The sequence below is a fragment of the Equus przewalskii genome, chromosome 2, assembly GCF_037783145.1.
Source record: "Equus przewalskii isolate Varuska chromosome 2, EquPr2, whole genome shotgun sequence".
NCBI classification, from domain to species: Eukaryota; Metazoa; Chordata; class Mammalia; order Perissodactyla; family Equidae; genus Equus; species Equus przewalskii.
In genome coordinates, this window is record NC_091832.1 from 63,928,369 (window position 1) to 63,951,523 (window position 23,155).

The following is a 23,155-nucleotide window of genomic DNA, read 5'->3' on the forward strand; positions in this document are numbered from 1 at the left end:
CATGTTTTGAGGTAGTTTATGGCAGAATAGAATTATTTTTCCTATGATTCTATTTTGTTCTTAATATTAGCAGTGTCAACAAATCCTGGCTAAATGCAATACATATTAAAAAAAATAATTAAAATTGGAATAACATATTTGAAAACTCCAAGAATCCATTCACACATAAAATTTATTAGCATTAAGTATTTTTAATAAATGGGAAATAAGTTTATGAAAAATATCCTCATGGGTCAGTAGTAATTCAATGTGCATCCATTGTACACTGTGGTAAACAATTTATCCTGCACTTCACATTCATACGAAATGCGTCTTTAATATTACACTCTAGATTTTCTATACTGTTTCTGTGTGTGTACCTGCTCCTAAGACTTCTCAGTATACCACTAATCAGGCCACATGAAATAGACCTTAGGAAAGAATCCTCAAAATCAGATTTGGACCATCCTATGACATTTTATAGTGATTAAAGTGAGCATTACAGCAACCTCAAAAATTGAAAAGTAATCCCCAAATCTGTAACTTCGGAATGTGTATTGAGATGAGGATAAGTGATCTTAAACATTTTCCTGATTATGGGACGTTTAAGAAGCTTATTGCACGTTTATGTCTGTCTAGAAGTACATCTTTATCAGCCTCAAATATTCACCGCCGGCTAGTGGAGAGACCTACTTATTTTTTTATGCTTTAAATATGTGACTCTTTCACCTGGGCCCATGGTAAAATAAAAAATCATGTTTATTCCCTATTTCTAAACGATATTTTTGAGAGTCATGGCGCAATTTTTTATATTTACTCAGACCTAATAAAGCACGGAGCAAAATGACGTTTACTAAAATAAGAAATGAAAATATTATTCAATGCTTTCTTGCAATACACTCACCACATGTCTGTCAATCCTGACAAGAGGCAAAATTTCTATATATATGATATAGATAAAAATACACATTTACGTACATGCATATATATTCATTATCACATATGCTGGAAGGAAAACACTATCTAAAACCAGTCATGGGTAAAAAATGAAAAATAGACACAGAAACAATAAGAAATGAAATAAATTGGCTTATTAGTGTAAACTATTAGGAATATCCTATCCTACTTAAAGACTGGGGTGCAAAAAATAATAAAAAGTATCAGAAAACTCTGATAAATATATAGAAACTACTATTTTACATTAAAAAGCGCAAACATCTATAGCAAACATTTGATTGCTGTACTTAGATTAAAACATTTAAAAAATGTGTTCTTTAAAGAAATGTTCATCAGAACCTATATATTGCATCAGTAAAATGAAAATGAGAATCTCCTGCATGTGAAAATATCGCAAAAAGTGTAGTATTTCTACATGAAAGATACTGATGAATCATCAGATAAATACATTACCATATGATCACTGACAAAAGACAGAATATGTCTCAAATAAGTAGAAAGACGTAATTGATACTGAGAGGAAAGATGTAAAAGCATATGGATTGTTGTAACCAGGAAACATGCTTCCTTGGTGTTCAAGTCAGAAGAGTTGCTTAAAAACATATGCACATATTTTCTCATAATGATTAACACAACATCCATGGACATATTTTTGTTAGGTGACAGCACCTAGAGAGTTATGTTTTAGCATCTAAATATTATGACACCAGTCAATGTGTAATAGCACGTATTATTTTTGTCCAATTATAGGAACTTTTTAAATGGCATTTTGACTAATAGTTGCCATTGAACTGATAACATTAAGGGAAAAAATCCGATTTAAACAACTCCCTCTAATATTTCTGCACATCTTTTTCAAGCTGAAAGCTGATAAACCTTCTTTTATTGAAAATCATTTCAATACACTATTGAGATGAACACAAAAGCAACTGAAATGAAAGAAGGTCAAAGTTAGGTGACTGGTAGAGAGAAATGTCAGAATGAAAAGTTCAAAAATCCAAAGTTAACCATAATACTAATACAAACAAGAGGAAATATAATTAATGTGCTGGAAGGAAGTTAGCATTCTGAAGAATGTTGTGGAACCATCTCATCAAACACAATGCTATTTAATTATCAGAACAGTAAGATGTTTTCCCCCAAGACATTGCATTAAATATGCCTCTACCAAATAGAGCTTGCCATATCTTTTCTAGGTCTTATAAATTTTTCCTATCTCTTTCCTAAGTTTTACCCTAGGATTTTCTCCCTTCTTCAAAATTTCTCCCTGCTTCAAAATTGCTCCTACACATATGCTAATTAAAATGAACACAGGTATCAAGGTAGACTCTTTCAAAAGGAATGGAGCTGTTCAAATGGGGACCTGTGCTAGAGAATGAAACTAAGAGAGCTCTTCAGGTCTGAAGCATTCAAATTAAAATAAACCCCTTGAAATATATCAATCTATACTTCCAAAATGACTTCTTTTAACTAAGTGTTCTGCTTAGTGTTCCCTTGTAGTTTGTCTTAATGAAATCAACTAAAAGGTTTTTCTTTTAATAAACTAGTAAAGTTTTTAAAATGTCTTCCTTACATTGCCACAGTAGTTATTAAAATGTAGACATATATTTTTCCTAGACCTTTTATAGTGAAATTATACTACAGCTGTTGACATAATTAAAGAAGGAATAGATTCAATGATTATATTTTGCTTTTTATCTTAACGTTGGCTGTTTCAACGTGACTATCTTCTTTTCATTACAGTTATTAGAGTCATACATGTCTTCTATAGCATACTCAGATGTCTATATGCTTGATAAAATCTCATTGTGATTTTCAGTACCAGGATCAGTCAAGTCATGACATAATAGCTCATTAGTCATATAGAGATTGACAAAAGAAAAACATGTAAATGGAACCTTAATTCACGAATATGACAATAGTATACCTTTTAAATTCATAGTTGTTTGGTAATCACTACATGATATTTAAACATATATGTGGGCTGTGAATACTCTTTTCTTTGTATAGGTATAGCTCAGCTCAAAGGAGTTCAATATATTGACAACAACTCATGTCTATCACTCTTCATTCTTTCAAGAAATATTTATTGAATACCTAATTTGTGTTCAGATAATGCTAGGCACAGGAATTAAAGAGTGGAAAAAATAGACAATTCCTAGCTACATTAATTTCCAGGGGCTGCCATAATTAATTACCACAAACTAAGTGGTTTAAAACAACAGAAGTGTATTTTCTTACAGTTCTGGAGGCCAGAAATTCAAAACTAAAGTGTTTTCAGGGCTGCACTACTCTGGAGCATCTATCCTTCCTTGCCTCTTCCAACTTCTGGTGGCCGTTGGCCTCTTTGGCTTCCTTGTCTTGTGGTCACATCATTCCAACCTCTGCCTCCATTGTCACATTGCAACACCCTCTTCTGTCTGTGTCTTTGTCTCTTCCATCCATCAAATCTCCCTTGTGTGTCTCTTATAAGGACGCTTACCATTGGATTCAGGGCACAGCAGGATAATCCAGAATGATCCCTGAAGCTCAGGATCCCTAAATTAATCATAACTGCAAAGACCCTTTTTCCAAATAAGATAACATTCACACGTTCAAGGGATTAGTACACGGACATATCTTTTGCGGGGGGCCACCATCAGACACACTACTAAGTTTAAGGAACTTATTGATTAATGACAAATAAACTACTTAAGCAGGCAGTTAATATCCAGATTGATAAGCTTCATTATAAGGGCAGAAAAAAAGATTTTTCTCAGGAAACACTTAGATAAAGTACCAAACCCAAGCATGGGAGATCAGAGAAAGTTTCCCAGAGAGAGCTTGAAGGAAGTAGAAATTATCCAGGCAAGACCAAACATGAAATATATGCAAATTTCTGGAGGAGAAGGAACAGGATATTCTCAGGAACCTAAAAGAAGTTCCGAGTAGTTGGAGCTTAGGGAGTCTTGACAGTGAAGTAGTGAGCAGTCGGGCTCATCAGGAAGAGTTTAATACAATCAAGTTGTATTAAAGAATTTGAACTTTAATCTAAAAGTGCGGGAGGCCAATGAATAGATTTACAAACGGCAGTGGCCTGTTCAGTTAGGTACTTTGGACAAACAACTCTGGCTGCTGTGAGTATGAACTAGAGTACAAGGTTGGAAGCAGGAGGATCAAGTTGAAGGTCTCTTGCAGAAATCCAGTGAAGAGTTTATGCTAGTCCCAACTAGGGTAGTGTCAAGAGGGATAAAGCGATGTGGATGAATTCAAGAGAGATGTTTTAGGGAGAATTGCTAGTGCTTAGCAATCAACTGAATTTGGGAGTAAAGATAATGAAGGTACCAATTATAATGAACACCCAGATAGATGATGGTGTACTTCATTTAGATAAGGAGAACAGATGTAGGGAGAGGAAGAGAAAGATGAATTTCATTTCATATATTTAAAGTTTAAAATATCTGTTTCTAGATTTCAGATGGTATGTGGATCTTATACTCAGAGGGAAATTTGGATTAAATGTAAAGGTTTGAGAGTTGTGGATTTAAATTGGATAGCTGAAATTATGAGGGCCTGGGTGACTGCCCCTCCACCACCCTGAGACAGTACAGAACAAGAAGTAACTCTAGAGACCCTGAAGAATATAACATTTTAAGGAAAAGGACAGAAGTAGGAGTCTTAAAGGACACTGGTAAACATGTTTGCATATGGGTGGTTGGGATGGGTGGTGGAGACAGGAGAATTAAAAGAGGAGTTTGCAGAATGAACCCTAAAGTACTAGTAAAGAATTACTGTATGTTTTCCTATTCAGGAATCTTTTTTGTTTTCCAAAGTCGCTTTTTCCAACCTCTTCTCTCTTCAAGTGTCCCACTCCGCCACCTTCGCTCCTCCAATGAAGCAGAAAGTCATGAAATGGATGCATTAAGTTTGGTTACTAAGAGGAGAGAGAGAGGCAGTAGCTAAAGGGTTGTGTGGCACTGAGGGACATTTTCTTGGCGCTGCTCTTGCTCCTTACACTTCACTAACAGTGGGAGAAACCTGAGCAAGTTTAAATATTGATGTGTAGGATAGATCAAATAGGAAAAGGCTGAAAATTAATGAGAAGAAAAAAATCAATATGAAATTCCTAAAAAATGAGTTGTGATTCATAGTCTGGATAGAAGTTCCATATTTATCCTAAAGCTAGGGATATTTTTCTGTAGTAACAGGAGGCAAGTAGAGAACTGGGAAACAAATGCAGGTACTTTTTCTGATTTTATGGCATGAAGTCTTGGCTCTCCCAATATGGAAATTCTATACGCTCAGCGAAGAATGAGGTCAGGCAATCTCTTGAGCATGCTAAGAGAAATGGTGGCATGAGAGATTTGAGGAGAGAGGAGAAGGTCAGAAAAGGCAGCTTTGGAAAACAGGGAAGTAAGTTAATAGGAAAGCACAGAAGGATTCTTTAAGGGTAGTTTTGGCTTCATTGTGCCAATTTTCACTTTTAACTTTCAAAAGATCAATTCCTTTGAGGTGACACAACTAAGCAATATTTACTTTCTGATTGCATAGTTTGGAATCAAGTGCAGCTCTGAGTATTACAAACAAAACCGACAGCAACAAAGATCAACAGCAGAAGCCTTGAGCGAAAAAATATTTCTCACATCATACACATTTCAATAATTGGAAATGCAGTTAACTTCAACAGAACCTTTTTTATAATGCAAAAGACTCAAGTTTTTAAAAGTGTTTCAAGTCCTTCATCCACTCGTAGGGCCAATAATTGACGAAATCAATCCCTACGTGAAATTTTTCTTTAAGGAAAATTTCAAAGGACAAAGGGGAGGGAAGAAGAATCTGAGCAGGAAAAGGGAGAGAAGGGAGAGGATAGCAAGAGAATGGCTTGTATTGCTACACTCTCTTGAATACTACCCCGTTGGCCTCCCTGAAGCTTATCTTTCTTTTTATATTTCATATATTAGAACTCAAGATCTTTGCCTCAGAATGCTGAGGATCTTGTAGAGAATGTAATTCCCTTCAGCTTGTGAAAGAAAAGTTTCAATTTTCTACAGAAGTTAAAAGGAGGGACAATCCCATTACACAGTTGTTAATCTGACACCCTTCTGTTAGGCTATCTAGAAAAATGATGAAACTCACTCAGCTAGAGAATTAAAGCATTTATATCTCCCCTCAACACTTAGTTTTATACAGCTTTCCATTCCTCTGCCTTTCCAGCCACTTCTTTTCTTGGATGCACTAGAAAAGAGAGGGAACTAGCACCTCCCTTGTCAAGTTACTCGACTCTAGTCTCTACCAGCATCATTCTTGATTTTTCCAATTCTACCACGCTGTCAAAAGCAACGGGAACAGTAACGTTAAAATTCAAGTTATATAAAATAGTGAAATATTCAAGCCTGAAGACATTTTTAGATAATCTTTGGAAGTTTAGATTGATTTAATGACATAATTTATAAAATATTTTCTATCCCTTGAGGGTAGAATATACATTGAGAAATCAACACCATATGGAGAGAACAGACAAAAAATATGGAGGAACGTCACCACAGTAACATTGATGGCTGATCGCATATGCTGGGAAGAACTAAATTCTCTGTTGAAATCTAGTTTGCTTCCCACCTGTAGTGCTGTGTGAGCCTTCAGTTCAACAAAAACTTGTAAACTAAGTGCTCGTTCTGCTACTCGGTGACCCGGGGTGTGCTGGTTGGGATCCCAGGTGCGGACATGGCACTGCTTGGCAAAAGCCATGTTGTGGTAGGCGTCCCACATATAAAGTAGAGGAAGATGGGCATGGATGTTAGTTCAGGGCCAGTCTTCCTCAGAAAAAAAAAAAAAAAGAGGAGGAGGATTGGCAGTAGTTAGCTAATCTTCCTCAATAAATAAATAAATAAATAAATAAATAAATAAATAAATAAAGTGCTATTCTATTTCCATATGGGCTACTAACAGTAAAAAAGTCAAAAGAAAAGGAAGTTAAAGGTGCTTCAAACACTTTTTAAAAACCTTTTAAAAATGCAAAAAATTGTATGTATCCTCATGATGGGTCTATAAAAGAAATGGTGTAGGAACATACTTTTCCTTTTTATCCAATCTCAAATCTCTAAAATTCTAACAGATAATAATAGCTAACACTTTAAAATGGCTTGCTATGTGCGATCCAGTTTTCCAAGTATTTTATGCACATTAACTTATTTAACCCTTACAGTAGGCAATATTTTAATACTTATTTTAGAAACAAGAAATCTAAGACACAGAGAAGATAACAAGGTCACACAGGTAGCAAGTAATAGAACTGGAACTAAAACCAGGCAGCCTAGCTCTAGTACCCATGCCCTCAACCATTGTGCATATTTCCTTTCATAGTTGAATTAATATATAATTTCATGTGTTGGTATGGTCTGGGGTATTTCCAATGTAGTTATAGTGTATGGTAAATTATATGTAGTCCAACACTTTGATATTGGTAAAATAATTATTCTATGATCTTGACAAATTTTGAAAACAGTCTCTTTGCTTTTGTCATATAGGATACTAACATTGCGTACATCACGAATTTCTTGTGACTATTTAAGGACAGCTTAACATGGTGTCTGGTACATGGTAAGAAATACTAAATAAATGTTACCTTAACTTTTGTGTTAATATATTGTCTTTTATTATTACTTTTATTTTTGTTTTTATCATAATGATTTTATCACTTTTATTATTCATATATTATCTTGATTGGCACCTGAGCTTACAACTGTTGTCAATCTTCTTTTTTTTTTTCTGTTTTTTCTCCCCAAATCCCCCCAGTACATAGCTGTATATTCTAGTTTTGGGTCCTTCTAGTTGCAGGATGTGGGATGCCGCCTCAACGTGGCCTGACAAGCAGTGCCATGTCCGTGCCCAGGATCTGAACCAGCAAAACCCCAGGCCACCGAAGCGGAACGCACAAACTTAACCACTTGGCCATGGGCCCAGCCTCTATCTTGAAATTCTTGGCAACTGAAGACTACTCTCCCCTTATTCTTGTCATAAATTCCCTCTCCCACTGCCCCACCATCCAACTTACTATACTTAACCCCTTTGTTTTTTCCTTTGCTCTCTGTATCTGGTCATTGTCTGCATTTATTTTGACAGGCACATTGTTGTCTTATTGACCAGGTGGCCTCATGGTTTCTCGACATCCCCATTCAGTATTATAGTCTTCAATCCTTATTATAGGATTATATATACTATGATAAACATCTAATTACCTATCTATCATTTGGCTAGATATTATGGATATCTATAATACATCTATATTGTTTCACATTTTACAGAACATTTCACAAATGTTTAACTCCCTCTCCAAATTAGCAAGATAATTGCATAGGAAAAATCTCAGACCTGTCTGCCAGGAGGCACTCAAACTATTTAAAGCACAGGCTCTAAATTTACCTTTTAGATCATAACAACCTTCTCTGCTTCTCTTCTACTTTTTTTTTTTCACCTATCTTCATTCTCCTTAGGGACTGGCTCCTCATTCTCTCAGAATATCAGGCTTCTTCTGGCTTCTCTTGTCTCCTACCAACCAACCACCCTACCTATCATTCAGGTGTTTATGTCATTGCAAATCCCACCAATAGCTCTTATCTGTCTTAAAACATAAGATATATTAGATGCATATTTAGTCTCACCAGTCAATCTTTTACAATTTTGTTTACACCTCTACAACTGTGTATAACTACAATCAAGAGAGTACCAGGGAGTCATTACCAAACCCAATGACCTTTGCAAAGTCCTCACTTTCCTTAAGTATGTGGCTCTTAACATTGCTCATCATTTTCCCTTTTTATGAATCCAGAGTACATGAACTCAAATTTTGTCTTTGTGCCTTACACAGCTATGAATTTAGGTATATAGAAGAACCTATCTCAATGATATTAGAGGATTAAATCAGTAAATGTACATAAAACACTTAGGGTCACATAAATATCACACAATAACTGACGTTTTCTCTACCTCTTCTAAATCTAAATAGTTAGAGCATGCATTTTGTATAAAACAATTTAATCTAGCCCTATAGTATAGGTGCATAAGTGCCTTTTCTTAACTAATAGATTGTATGCTAACTGAAAACAGATTTATCTCTTCATGACTTATTGACATCAAGGTCTAGGGCAATATCATATACACATCCAATAAATATCTATTTTATCAATAATAGACAAATTTAAAGTGATATATTTTATATATTTTATTATATCTTTATTAGGTTTGCACACTATTAAGCTTATTTACTACCTTCAGTGAATGTTCTAAAAAATGAGAAAAATGTAGCAATGCTATTTGTTAAGCTTCCCTTAATTGGCTACTTACTATACACCAGGTTTATAGATATTAATCCAATTATTTCTCTCTGCCACCCTTTTGTGGGGTAATATCTATGTTGACCTATGAAGAACTGAGTTTCAAAGATGTTAAATGACTTGACCAAGGTGGTATATTTTGGTAAGTGCTGAGACCAACATATAAACTTCAAGTATCGGCCCTATCTTCAGCCTAATCCCAATGTCCTGATAACAGATGCAGCTCAATATTCAGCCTCTGTAAGGCTGAAACTCTACCTAATGGTCCAGACACTATATCATTCTCTCCCTTTTCTAAATGCCAATGATGCAGATAGAACATGCTACTATGCTGTTTGTTTTGTTTGTTTCACAAAAATCAATTTTATTTCTCCAATCTGTTATTTAAAAAATTAAGAATGAGCACAATTCAATATGCTTTTTCTGTATCCTCTAACTCAACTGAAGGGAATAGTAATTCTATAAATTAGCTTCATGATTTTGATAGTTTCTACTCTGCTTTTTAATTTTTTTTCTTCAGAATAATCTAATCCCTCTCATGACCAAGATTTAAACAACAACAAAAGTAGTTCTCAGATTCTGGCTTGTAATTTATGTAGAGAAAAAAAAAATGCCTATATGCGAGAAATGAACTTTATTTGTTGTAGGAAATAAGGGTGGTCACTACAAGAAATATTGCTGTCTCTTTTTTTCCTCTTCTATTTAAAATTTCAACTTTAGAATAATTTTCAATGCAATATACCAAAAAAATTCAGTCATTTTTTGCAATAAACAATTATATGTGAAGTGAAATTAGCAAGCTGTCATTAATTATTAGACCAAAAAATTATGAAAAAATGCTCTTTTATTTTCTAGCCCCTTTTTATTTGTTTATTCAACAATCCTCCCTATCAGATTTAACACATCAGTGGCAAGTCCTGTCCATACTCATTGCTCTGCTGTGCTGTCTTGACATTGCCTTGCAAAGAGAAATCATCTGTAAATATATATTAAGCAAACACTAATTACCTTGCTAAAAGCAATGATGGCTTATAAACGCTTATACTATGTATAACAATAATCTCTATTCATTAACCCTTATTATATGCTGTTCCAGAGATTAAGCATTTAATCCTCACCGTAACACTACAAGAAAGGTATTATCAGCCCCATTTGCCTCAAGAGAAAACTGATCTGGGAAGATCAATGACTTGCTAAATGTTACAAAGTACTAAATGCTGAAACTAGAATTTGAACCCTGATAATTTGATTCCAGAGCCTACACCCTTACACATGAAAAGAAAATGAGACAGTATGGAAATTCGGATAGTTCCTCGCAAATTAAGTTCAAGTGGATGCTCTTGCTGGGGAGACATGCCAAGAATAAGGGAAAGAGAAAGCCCAACTCATTGATTGTTGGGTGGGAGCTTTGACAATTTGGTCATTTTATTACGATAAAAAAGTTCAAAATGATTGATAATAAAATTCCCTGTCTCTGGCTTTCTAGACTTCAACTACTGAAATAACATTCCACGAGTATTTGAGAACTTGAAATAAATTCAAAATTAGCCTTCTCCGCTTTGATTGAAACAGGACCACTCCTTGAGACAGAGGACTGCTAGCCACCACCCTAGTCTATGACAACCACAACTACAATGATAGTGTGATTGTATACCAATGAATTGCCCTGTTTATATTCTGTGCAACTGTAATAGGCTAAGTCGTTATTGTGATTCTCACACTTGCTAAAGAGATGTAAGTACTTCTAGAGACAAATGAATTTTCTTTCTCTCTCTCCATACTTTCTTAGAATTATATTAATAACATTTAAATGATGCTTCAAACTCGGTTGACTGATAGGTTTTTGTGGATTTAAAGCAATGGAAAAAGAAAGTTACAAAAGTAAAAAAAAAAATGTAGAAAATGAAACAGTTGGGTGGATTTATTTTTCCTTTACAAATGAGACCAAGTGTGTGGATGCATGTTTGTGTGTACATGTGTTGCTAAACGAATATGTGAAACAAATAGATTTACTTTGAGAGTACTGCTAACCCAGTCCACATTTTTTCCCCACCACACTGGAAGTAGAAAAGTTGGAGAAAACATTGATGTGATTTACCTTTAACCCTAAATATACCTTTATCTGTTCCCCCTCTTTCTGGCCACCTCGTAGGAGGTTGGTAGTAACGGACATCAGGGTATTTGTGAGGAATAGTGGTGGTAATCATGTCTTGAACATTTGTGAACGCCCTGTACCTTCTTTTCAATCTCCAAATCAAACCGGTATATCTATTTTTTATACCTGTCTAAATACATATGCTCAGCGGCACAAATATTTTTTATTTGTTTTTTGTTGTTGTCCCTTCAAGCTTTACAACTACATTTTGAGATCATTTAGGAATTGTTAGCTTGATGGTATGACAGGCAGAGTCATATGGCGAGCAAACATCTCGTTTACGAGTACATGTCTTTATCTTCACTATCATCTTCAGAACCTCCTATTTCTTTACACATTTGCACCTTTGATTCCATAAGAGTACTTTTGTAAACACATATGTAAATATAAAGGAAAGAGAACAACGTGGTTATGTCAGATGGTTTGAAGAATCTGACGTATCCAGTACTCACCTCATGATCAAAACCAAGTCGAGAAAATGAGAAATGAGAGTGGCTGCTGGACAAAACATATCCAGATCTGATTCTGTATGCCACTTACATTGAATAACATATTTTCCTTATTTTAATTTTGATTCCCTCCTTTCAGGTAATTCTTGATGAGCCTTAGCTGGCTTTCATCCGTATATAAGTGCTACAAGGGGAGACACAATTGCAAACTTCCCTAAAGGTTGTCATGTATTCTTGCCAAAACTTAAAAAACAAACAAAACTGAGTTCTCTCTACACCACTGAAATTACTCAAACTTCCTCACCCTTTTCCCTATATATTCCACCTTTGATTTGGTTTCTTTTATAGAAAAAACTTTACAGGAGGCTAATTGATTTCAGCACAGCTTATCCAACTCAGCAATGAGCAGAGGGAAAAAAACACAACCCTATCAGATTTTTACCAGACAGAAGATTGCGTTTCACACTGTCTTCCGTGGTGCAATGGGATGAACTCATCATGTTTTGATCCACTAGGTCACAGGATATAATTAAGACACTTGTTACAGTGTTCTGTGTGGTACAATTCTATAGGTAGTCAGAATGGATTTTTCCATAAATTGAAGAAAAAGCCTTTTAAAACTCTACTTTAAAATCTACGTCTTAGCTAATTAAGAACAGTAGGGCTCAAACTAATGCATCATTTCACATCTAGAGTGTTGATCATGTACCCTCCTGAACGCAGGAGGTGAGAAAACCTTAATTTTCTTCTCCTGTCCTTAGCTCTTTCAATATCTAAGGTGTTTGCTGGAAAAGAAACGCAGACACATGTTATAACTTTATGATCAGCATGGCAAAGGAAAGCATGAGGCTGTTTGCATACTCTGGGTGCCAATTATCTGACATCTTCACATCACAAAACAAGCTTAAAATGCCACGGAAAAAATATTCTTAGCCAAAAGGAAGAGTTCCCCAAAGTGTGGAGCAGATTAATATTAGAAGAGATAGACAAAGATGCAGAGGAATCTCTTTTAGGAGAGTTTTCTTTTGTTTCGTTTTTAATGGAGGTTAAGTCCCTCATCTGTCAAGTACAGTTTACATACGAATATGACTAAAAACAAATATTACTTCACAATATTGTCCATATCCAAGATGTGATCTCAGGACTTTATGTACCTTCTTAAGTGGCAAGCATGATTAGCCTTATTTTATAAAACAGAAATTCTGAAGTTCAAAGAAATGAGAAGATTCCACAATTTAAAAGTGACTTGAATGACTATTTATTTTTTATTTTAACATGATAAAAATCTAGGTCAAATGTAAATTTCTAAAATCATTGTGAACAATTCTGAAAGTGAGATTTAAAATTCTGGGATTTTGGGGCCAGCCAGTGGGGTAGTGGTTAAGTCCACGTACTCTGCTTTGGTGGCCTGGGGTTCATGGGTTTGCAGGCTCAGATCCTGGGCATGTACCTATACATGGTTCATCAAGCTGTGCTGTGACAGCATCCTACATAACAAAATAGAGGGAGATTGGCACAGATGTTAGCTCAGGGCCAATCTTCCTCACCAAAACATAAACAAATAAAGAAATAAATAAAATTCTGGGATTTTGATCCTATTCTTTTTTTTTTTTTTTTGGTAATGAAGATTTGCTCTGAGCTAACATCTGTTGCCAATCTTCTTTGTTTTTTGGAAAAGGAAGATTAGCCCTGAGCTAACATCTGTGCCAGTCTTCCTCTATTTTGTATGTGGGTCGTTGCCACAACATGGCTTGGGGAGTGGTGTGTAGGTTTGCCCCTGGGATCTGAACCCACAAAACTGGGCGGCTGAAGCAGAGTACATGGACTTAATCACTATGCCATGGGGCGAGCCTCTGATCCCATTTTTTATTTCAAAAATTGCAAGATCTTTGTATTCTGAATCTTCATGAATTACTTCTGCAACATGTTATTTGCAACTGAGCTGCTGAACCATTAATGCTAGCTTTTTTCATTATTACTAATCTCTTTAATGTACTTAAGAAAAGTAAGTGTTTTGGGGTAGTTCTTATTTACCTATACTTGCATAAATGATTAGGAAGAGAAGTGTAATAATGCTGGACAGTAGTTTTGTTCTAAAATATGGCATTGTCCTATCATATTAATGCACAACTTACTTAAGATCTGAATATGTAACTAGGCTTTAATTCAAATGCAGCTGACAATAGAGCAGAGTAGCAATTCAAATTTTAAAAAGAAAAATGAAATTAAGAATTACTATAATCATACAATAACAATTCTCAGCTAAATATCATGTTATCGACAGGTTATTTTTAAATACATGTATATATTTCTAAACAATATAAAAGATATACCATCCCAATAAAACAAAAAAGCAACAAAATTAATTCAACTGAAGACATAATAATTATGATCGACAATTTATAACATCTAAACAAGAACTATAAAACATTTTTATAAAACCATAAAATTCTCAAAAGTTTAATATTTATTTCAGTAACGATTCAATTTTGCAAAGCTTAAACAATAAAAGAGACTTTTTGATTATTGTGTTATTAAAACTATTTTATCAATCCTCTCTGGTAGTGTGAGGGAAAAGAAAAAAACTTTCAGATGAATAATTTAAAATTTTATTTCGTTTTTGTTCCTTTTCTGCTTCATAGATGGGGCAAATGTTTAAGTATTGTGGAAATTATCATAACTATTACTTTTAATGTGAAACTACAATGAATACAAACAATTAATTTGTAATAGTATAGAAGATGAGAAAAAATGTGTAAAATACTAAACATCATGAAAATTAAAACATGCAGTTTCTATCAGTGTTTTCAGTTTACCTACCTTTAATTTATCTCAAATTATATAATACTATTTATACTTAATAGTAGATAGACAAACCATTAGTGATGTCTTTGATAAAATACAAATTGAGTATTTAAAAAGTATTAGCCATTCTATGATTTTGAATTTCATAAATTAAAGTATTTCCCTGCAATCCACTGTAATAATTAAAATATTTAAAACAGTGAAGGTTTTCAACTCCTGTGACCATCGCCACGTCACACTGAGAAGCAGAGCTGCTGTTCTACACACTATAACTTAACTGCTGTAAAAATAGACTGTCCATTTGGTCATGTGACTTGTTTTGAATAGCTTCAGTACTTATTGCCGTCAATGCCTCCATCAGCACATTATCCTCATCCTCAGCATTTTACAACTTGGTGATAAATATAGTAAGAGATGGCTTTTGAAGAACATTTAGCAATTAACCATGAAAACGTCTTTTTAAAATAAATTGCTAAATTTAAATAACACATGACCTGACAGTCAAATTATATGCTTCAAGTGAAAACTTATGTATTTAGCTGACTTATTAACATTGAAATATAGATACATTAACAAACTATTACATCACAATATTAAGAATGTTTAATTCATCCCTGCAAGTGACTTTTTACTTGGTCAAGTGCGTACATACACATTAATGATTTAACTCTTACTTATCCAATACTTGTATAAGGATGTCAATATATCTTAACTTTCTTTCCAATTATGTTTAATAATGGAAGAAAACCAACAAAAGCTTATCTTTCTCTGTTTTACAATGAATTACTTTCCATTAATTGATTAATTAATTTCTACTTTTTAAACTTTATTTTAAATCTGTAAGAAAGTATTAGTTTTAAAACCATTTTTTAGGTTAAAAAATGGTAAAGTGCCTGATTGTCATTCACTTTATGGCATATTTACTCTTTTCTTTATTCTTGGTTTCAAAACATTTACATGGGATTATTAAAGTAGAATGTCACAAGATATCCATCAATCAGAATTATTTATTCTATAGTGTATGAAACTTCAAGAAACACCTCCTTCTCTTGTCACTCCATACATTTCATATACACTAATTTATTACCTGATATTAAGTATCATTTTATTACAGAAGAATCAGAAACAAGAAAACCATTTTGGACAGTATAATGACAAGTCAGAGAGTTGATTTGCCATATTTTTCTTTTATGCCATTGGACAAAAGAATTTCTCATTAAGGGTCAAAATCAATAGAGCCTGTGTGAAAGTTGTAAAGATCTCGTTAATAAGATTAATTAGTGTTTCAAGTTAGTTATACCAGCAAATATTTCAGGTGGTTATTGTTAATTGAATTTGCAAAATTCAAGGAAAAATCATTGTGCTTTTGTTATTTTATCAATATTAGAATGGAAATTTTACATAATAGTGCATTAACTACTAATGTTAATAAAATCTTGTTTTATATTAATGGTTAGAGAAATAAGTGACCTAAATAGGAAAAAAAGTTTCACATTCAAAGTGCCCATATTTTTTTTCACTGGAATGACAAAACAGAACATACGTCAAATCAAAGTTACATCCCTGTTAGAAAGAATGATAAATATCAACTAAATGAAAATATATCAACATTTTTTCTCAAAATTCCAATCCACCAAAAATCTATAAGCAAATAGTTATCTTTAAAGTTTAGAGACCAGTAGTGATTTCTTGTCATAATGTAAAAGCAGATTACTTCTATATATCTCACACCTAACCACTCACTCTGTAAAAAGAAAATTTAAACTTTGTTATGTGTAAGAACAAATATTTAATTCCCATTAATATATATTGCTGTTGTCCAGAAATGGACTACTTAAACACTTTCTATGTGTGGAAGGTACATCGTGCATGTGGCTGATGACCCTTGAAATTAAGAATATTAATATTCCAAGGTGATGCACAAGACTAATTGAAAAAGTGTTATATCAATATCATGAAGGCGGCTGCATTCTATTGTTCAAAGTTTAATTACAGAAACTGTTTTATTTATCAATAAATAAGGAATTCAACAATATTGAATTTCATCAACATTTGTGAAGTATATTTTGCATCATTGCTAAGAAAGATGGCTATTTTGATCCATGTTAAGTCATGAGCAATGCACATACTAATGGATTGCATACTAAGTAAAAGGAAACATACCACACTGTGTGGTGTTTCAGATATGAAGGAAAGCTGTTAGCAACAAACTGTTATCACCAGACTGTGAAACTGAAGGGACATCCTTAGTTACTCCGCCTGTACACCCCATCACAACACCTTAGCAACAGAGAAGAAACAGAGACTTCAACTTTCCACAGGGTAGAAAGCTGTTGCTAAGCAAAAATCACAACCCAAAATATAGAAAACTCTAGCTTGTTTTTTGAGAACTACTTCACAATTTTAACGATTTAATGGGAACCAATTCACTTTAATATAGACACCCAAACCAGAGGAACAGCAAAAACAAATCCCTGTGACTGACTTGCACCAAACCCACTCCCACGTCCCACACACAAGCAGTCACCTTTCATCTACCTCAAGCCAAAATCAACCCAAAGACCAATTGTGAAAGATTATCTTCTCTTCCTCTTGACCTCTCTTACCCTTTTCTAGTTTATTTTACATTTCACCGATGTCATTGCAATCTTAAAAGGACTTGCTTAAACCCCAAAGTCTCTAGAGTCTTGTAGTACTAGCTCTGAAAAGACTTGGGGGAAAACCCAAGGCTATCCCACATCTGCTTCCCTGTGTCCCCACGGGTTGCATGTCTTACCAATCCTCCTGTGGTCTTTCTCCGGGTGGTACTTACCTGCTGCTCCCCAGGCTCTGTGGATTTCACCAGGTGCTTATCCTTGTACAGAGACCAGAGACCAATATTGGGCAGGAAAATTAAAGCCACCATGAATAACAAAGTCATCTGCAGAAATCTCTTCTGTTTCCTCTTCATTGCAAATGACAACGGAGAAGAAAAGTTAAAGGAGATGGTTCCCTGACAGCTTCTTGTATTTAACGCCAAAGTCCTTTCCTCTCCCCTGCGAAGCACCAGAAACTGAGGAGAAGCTAAAAACTTTTGTTGCGTGCTCAGCACCAATCTGCACGGTTCAGACGGAGTTGGGCATCTGCAGAACAAACGCACAGTTACTTTCCCCACAGAAAACTATGACGAAGGCATTATCTATTGGCTTATAAGTAAATGACTTGACTAAGGAAACCATTAAGCCTATCGATCTCCATTAATGTAAAACGATGGAGTAAATATGATAGTTTCGTAGACTAATCATAAGTTATGAAAAAGTCAATAGCATGCTAGATCATTAAGAAAACGGGAGTTTGGGTGATTCCCCCCCCCCCCACCACCCTTTAATGTGGGAGAGCTGGTTTGGGGAGGAGCGGGTCAGTAGAGAAACTGCGTGGGAGGAAGCGGCTCAACCCCAGCAAGTGTCAGGAAGAAAAGTGTCCGCTTTTGACATTGGAACATCACCTTCCTCGTCTTCCCTGAACATCTCCTCGTGTGCTCCCCTTGGAATAACCCACCTGAACTCAAGTTCAACTCCCTCCGGAGCCAGAGTGCTGGCGGGCTCCACGAGAAACCAGGGACACGGGATCCGAGGCAGAACTCCTGTTTGGATGGAGGTCTTCAAACTCCTGGATCCTCACGCGCTGGCTAAACACTCCTCCGCAGGCACAGGCTCGGCGACCTGGGAACCTGGAGAAGAAGAGGCTACAGATGTCAGCGGAGTCCAGCCAGAAAGGGGAGGCGCCGCGACGCTTCTCCTCGCGTGGTCCTCGGAATGTGATCCTCGCGAAGTCAGAGCTCTGCCCATCAATCTCTTCCCCTTCCTCCGGTGACGCTCTCACGCTCCGCTGCTCATGTTACCATTCTTTTCCGGCAAGTGAACGAACCCAAAGAAACATTACGAGCCCCTGAAGGGCAGTGTTTTCAATCTCTCTTCCGGTGAAGGGGATGGAGGTGGCGAAGCCGAGTCTGAGCAGAGCTTGGCAGTGGGCGAGGGCGCCTGGAAGGCGAGCAGAAGCAAAGATGCGCCGGGCCAGCTCCGGGCTGCCCGCTCCTCTCTCGCTGTCGCCTGCCTTCCGCCGAGAGGAGGCTGCTGTCGACCACGTGCGGGAGCCCGCAGCCCGGGAGGGGAGGGCGGGCCACCTGGAGGGGGTGGGCAATTCTTCCCAGCTTCCAGATCCTGTATAAACAAACCCTGACGCGAGGAAGAAGAGGAGGGCGAAGACGCTGCAGGACGAAGACGGAGCTCCCAGCCTCGGCGGATCCTCGCTTTCTCTGCCAGGGCTTTTCGGGGCAACCTGGGACCGGCAGAGATACCAGCTTCCCCGCTCATCTCACCCAAAAGACGCCAGCCCAGAGATTTCGGAGGAAAAGTCTCCGGCTGCTCGCTGGTTTACCCCATCCCTCCATGGTGCTGGCGGGAGCGCGGCGAGCCGGGCGCGGCGGCAGCGGGAGGCAGAGGCGACCTGAGGCTGGGCCGGTCCCGCCGGGAGGGGTTCCCCCGGGCCGCGAGTCCCGCCGCTCACGCCAGGTACGTGGTGGGGAAAGGGGAGGAAGGGGATCCCGAAGTGAGTCAGGGCTGAGGTTCAGGGCTCTCAGGCAGCAGCTCCTGGAGCGACACCGTGGGGACGCGGGGGGGCTATACTTGGGTCCGCAAACACCCGGGGCCCCGTTAAGATTTGGCCGTGCCACCCCGCTCCTCCCCCGCCCTGCTCATCCGCGCTCCGCGCCCCAGGTCACGCCAGGGCTACCTGTCTCTCTGACCTCGCACACTCTTCCCACGATACTCGGAAAATGTGGGGACTGAGATGAGTCTCTGGCAGGAGGGACTCCTCCCTCGCCCCGGCACACAGATGCACCAGCGCCCCTGACCACACACGCATGAACCTGTGGCAGCCTCTCCAGGAGACCTGCGTGCCTAGCACCGTGCGCTGGGTCCTCCCGGGGTCGGGAGCTCATAACTCTTGAGGGAATGGGGACTTTGATGAGGCGACAGACAGGCATGCAGTGCCCGCTGTATCAGCCTTTCTGGAACCAAAAAGAAACGCCATGGTCATTTCTTTGTTACAACCTAGATGTGATACCCACATCCTTGGGATAGAGGAGACTGTGGGCTCCAGCGTGGTATTTTCTCTCTCTCTTCTTCCCTTCCTTCTTCATCTCCCTCCCTCCTTGTCTCCTCCCCTTCGCTGTCTCCCACTTCTTGCACCCTCTCCGCCTCTCCGTGTCTCACTTGAGAAAGACAGATGTGAGTGTGAAGAGTTATGCCTTCAACTCCTCATATTGTAATTTTAAAATGTATTTGCACAATATATATTGCCTGTATGACTTCATCAATAAAGCTTTGTGCTGCAATATTTGTCTTTGTGAATCACTTGATTTCAAAAGAATATATAAACACGTTTAATAAATGTCGAATATGCCCTTTATGTAAAGACGGATTGCCTTTCAATTTTACACAGGTGCAACTTCAGAATCTAGAGAGCAAGAGACTTATTTCCTCACCACCACACTTACACACACACACACACACGCACGCACACACACTGCCTTTTGTACTCTGCCTCATTTCCTAACCTCCTTTTTCTCTCTTAGCAAGTGCAGTTCTGAAGCATAGAAATATGAATTCTCAGAAGCATCATAGCAGGGAGAGGTTTGCTGGGATGAATCGTTGGTCCTCAGGGAAAGGTTTTTGGAGAATTATTTAAGCACTTTGGATATTTTCTGTCTTACAGATAGAGTCATTAACAATGAAAAAAATGAAAGAACTCAAAAGTGCACCTGGAATTAAAAAATTAAAAATCCTTCACATTTTAAATTATATCAGTGTCTTCATACCTTAAAAAAAGTCCTGGATCAAAATAGACATATTGTCATTCTGTTTGCTAAATCCAGGGCTCTGACTTGAATTACGCTTCATTATTATTACACTAATAAGTAGTCTCACAAACAGTACCCATCCCCAGAATGCTGTGAGTTCCAGTGAGTGGGTATAATAACTGCTACTTCTCACATCAAGTACATGCAGAAGCCATGACAGAAACTGGGAGGAGAAAATTATTATGTTTACCCCTGCTTTTACAGTGTAGCTCCAATTGCTTTTGCTTCTTTTTCTGTTAAATTTACTTATTGGATTCAGATCATAATTTCCCCCTCAATCTGGTCTTCTTCTACAGTTCTTTTATAAGAACAGTAAAGTACAGTTCTTTTTTTCTTTTACAATTCAACATGTAAATTTCCAAAAGATGACAATGCTTCCAAATAAAATTGATGTTTTAGGTTGAGTTTACAAACAAAAAAACTTCTAAATGACTGTTAATTCCTTTGTTCAGATAATTAAGATCGAATGCCAATATAAATATATATGTAAAATATAGACATGCTCTTTTTAAATTTGTTATTAATATTAGTTTAATCAAAATCCTTATATTTTAAAAATTCTTATTGTATCCATAGACCCTCTTTTCACTTTGTTTGCTCCTCTATTCTGTTATGATTCAACTGGCAACCTCAGGTAATCAGAGTGACTTGTGCCTAGTAACGTGTTAATAGCTATAGGTGCACATGGAAATAAAATAGAGCAATAATTGTGACCTTGAATAACTTACAGTCTAGTTAAAAATGCAGGATAAAGGCAATTGGAATAAAATACAAAAGCTTAACTGTTTGTACTAACCTTAAATTGAGTCAAGCGTGTGCCCTGCTTCTTGAAAGAAGCAGAAGGATACTGCTTTGGTTATAGCCCTACTCTAAAATTAGGCGACTTAGAACAACTATTTGACTATTTCTCAGGATTCTATGCATTTGAATGGGCTCAGCTGGGTGGTTCTGCTTCATGTGATGTCGGCTGGGGACTGGGGGTTTGATCAGGCTGGGCTAAAATGGCTACCTCATGTGGCTGGCAGTTTCACTGTCAGCTGGAAGATCATGAGGGGCAGTCAGTTGAGACCCTCAATTTTCCTCTGTGGCCCCTCCACACGGCCTGAGATTCTCACAGCATAGTGGCTGAGATCAAAGAGGGAACATCTTAAAAATCTGTGTTGCAAGAGGAAGAAAACGAAAACTGCCAAGTCCTCTTAAAGGGCCAGAATTGGCACATTCTCATTTCTGCAATGGTCATAGGACCAGCCCAGATTCAAGGGTGGGGTGAAAAGGTAGGGGGTAAAATTCACATTTCAGTGAGAGATTTGACAAAGAATGTGTGGCCTTCTTTAATCTGCTACAGATATTCCAAGACTCATAGGTGGGAATTCATAAGGAAGAGCTAAGCAGATTAGACAGTGGGTGATAGGGCGCAGTGGGGCAAGGTTTTCATGGGTTGGGTTGAGGCAAATTATTCAATTACTACAAAGCTAGTGAATTGACTTTATTTTAGTTTAAAAATAGGTTGATTACTTCATTTTCCAGTTATAAATAAGTGCTAGGGATCTAATGTACAGCATGATGACTATAGTTAACACTGCTGTATGATGTATAGAAAAATTGTTGAGAGGAGATCCTAAGATTTCTCATCACAAGAAACTTTTCTTGCTTTCTTTTTATTTATCTATACGAGCTGATGCATGTTAACTAAACCTATTATAGTTACCATTTCATAATATGTGTAAATCAAACCACCATGCTATATATCTTAAACTTATATAGGGATGTATGTCAATTATTTCTCAATAAAACTGGAAAAAATAGATTTATTACTTCATCTTCAAATAACCTGATGACATGATTGGAACTTAATTTGAAAGAAAAACATTCAGTCATGATTTTGCCATATTAACAAATATTTTCAAATTTACTAGTTTCAAGCTATCATCTGAAATGATAATTCCTGTTGAAAGTCTTTTGTTTCATAAACCAAAGAAAGATCATCAGCACCAATCTTCTTTTTTTTTTTTTCCTTCTTCTTCTCCCTAAAGCCCCCCAGTACATAGTTGTATATTCTATTTGTGAGTGCCTCTGGTTGTGTTTTGTGGGACTGTGCCTCAGCATGGCGTGATGAGCGGTGCCATGTCCTCCGCGCCCAGGAGTCCAACCAGCGAAACCCTGGGCCACCGAAGCAGACCGCGTGAACTTAACCACCCAGCCACAGGCTGGCCCCAGCAACAATCTTTAGGGTTTGTGTTTTCACCTGAACACCATAGAGTCACAAACTAATAAGCAGTTGTTAATAAATATAATAACAAGACTGTAAAAGAAGACAAAAAATTAATTTATTTTTAAATTTAAAAAATAGTACATTATTTACATTTTAAATAGTTCTATTGAAATTCATCAGTGAAACAATGCCTTGTTTTGCTTTGGATCTTAATATGGTGGGGTTTATTTTCATTTAGGTATGAGTTTTTTCCCAAGTTTTTATCAGAAGGCATAGACACTGAGCCTAAAGATAATGTGTCTAGGAATGGAGATATGTTCCATTCTTCTTTTATCCAATAACGATATCTGTAATATGAAAAATCTTAAAAGTTTTCACTCTGAATAAACT

The 23,155-nt window shown here is 36.9% G+C and overlaps 1 protein-coding gene across 1 annotated transcript in view; it reads right to left on the reverse strand.

Moving 5' to 3' along the window:
- The window catches only part of GALNTL6 (polypeptide N-acetylgalactosaminyltransferase like 6), a 1,099,146-nt gene extending 1,080,046 nt beyond the window's left edge, over positions 1 to 19,100 (reverse strand). The window contains exons 1-2 of the mRNA XM_070608036.1: positions 18,192 to 19,100; positions 17,467 to 17,776 (exon numbers count right to left, since the gene is read on the reverse strand). Coding sequence (XP_070464137.1) covers positions 17,467 to 17,604 — 138 coding nt within the window. The 5' untranslated portion in view covers positions 17,605 to 17,776; positions 18,192 to 19,100. The remainder of the gene's footprint in view (positions 1 to 17,466; positions 17,777 to 18,191) is intronic.
- Between the last annotated feature and the right edge of the window lie 4,055 nt (positions 19,101 to 23,155).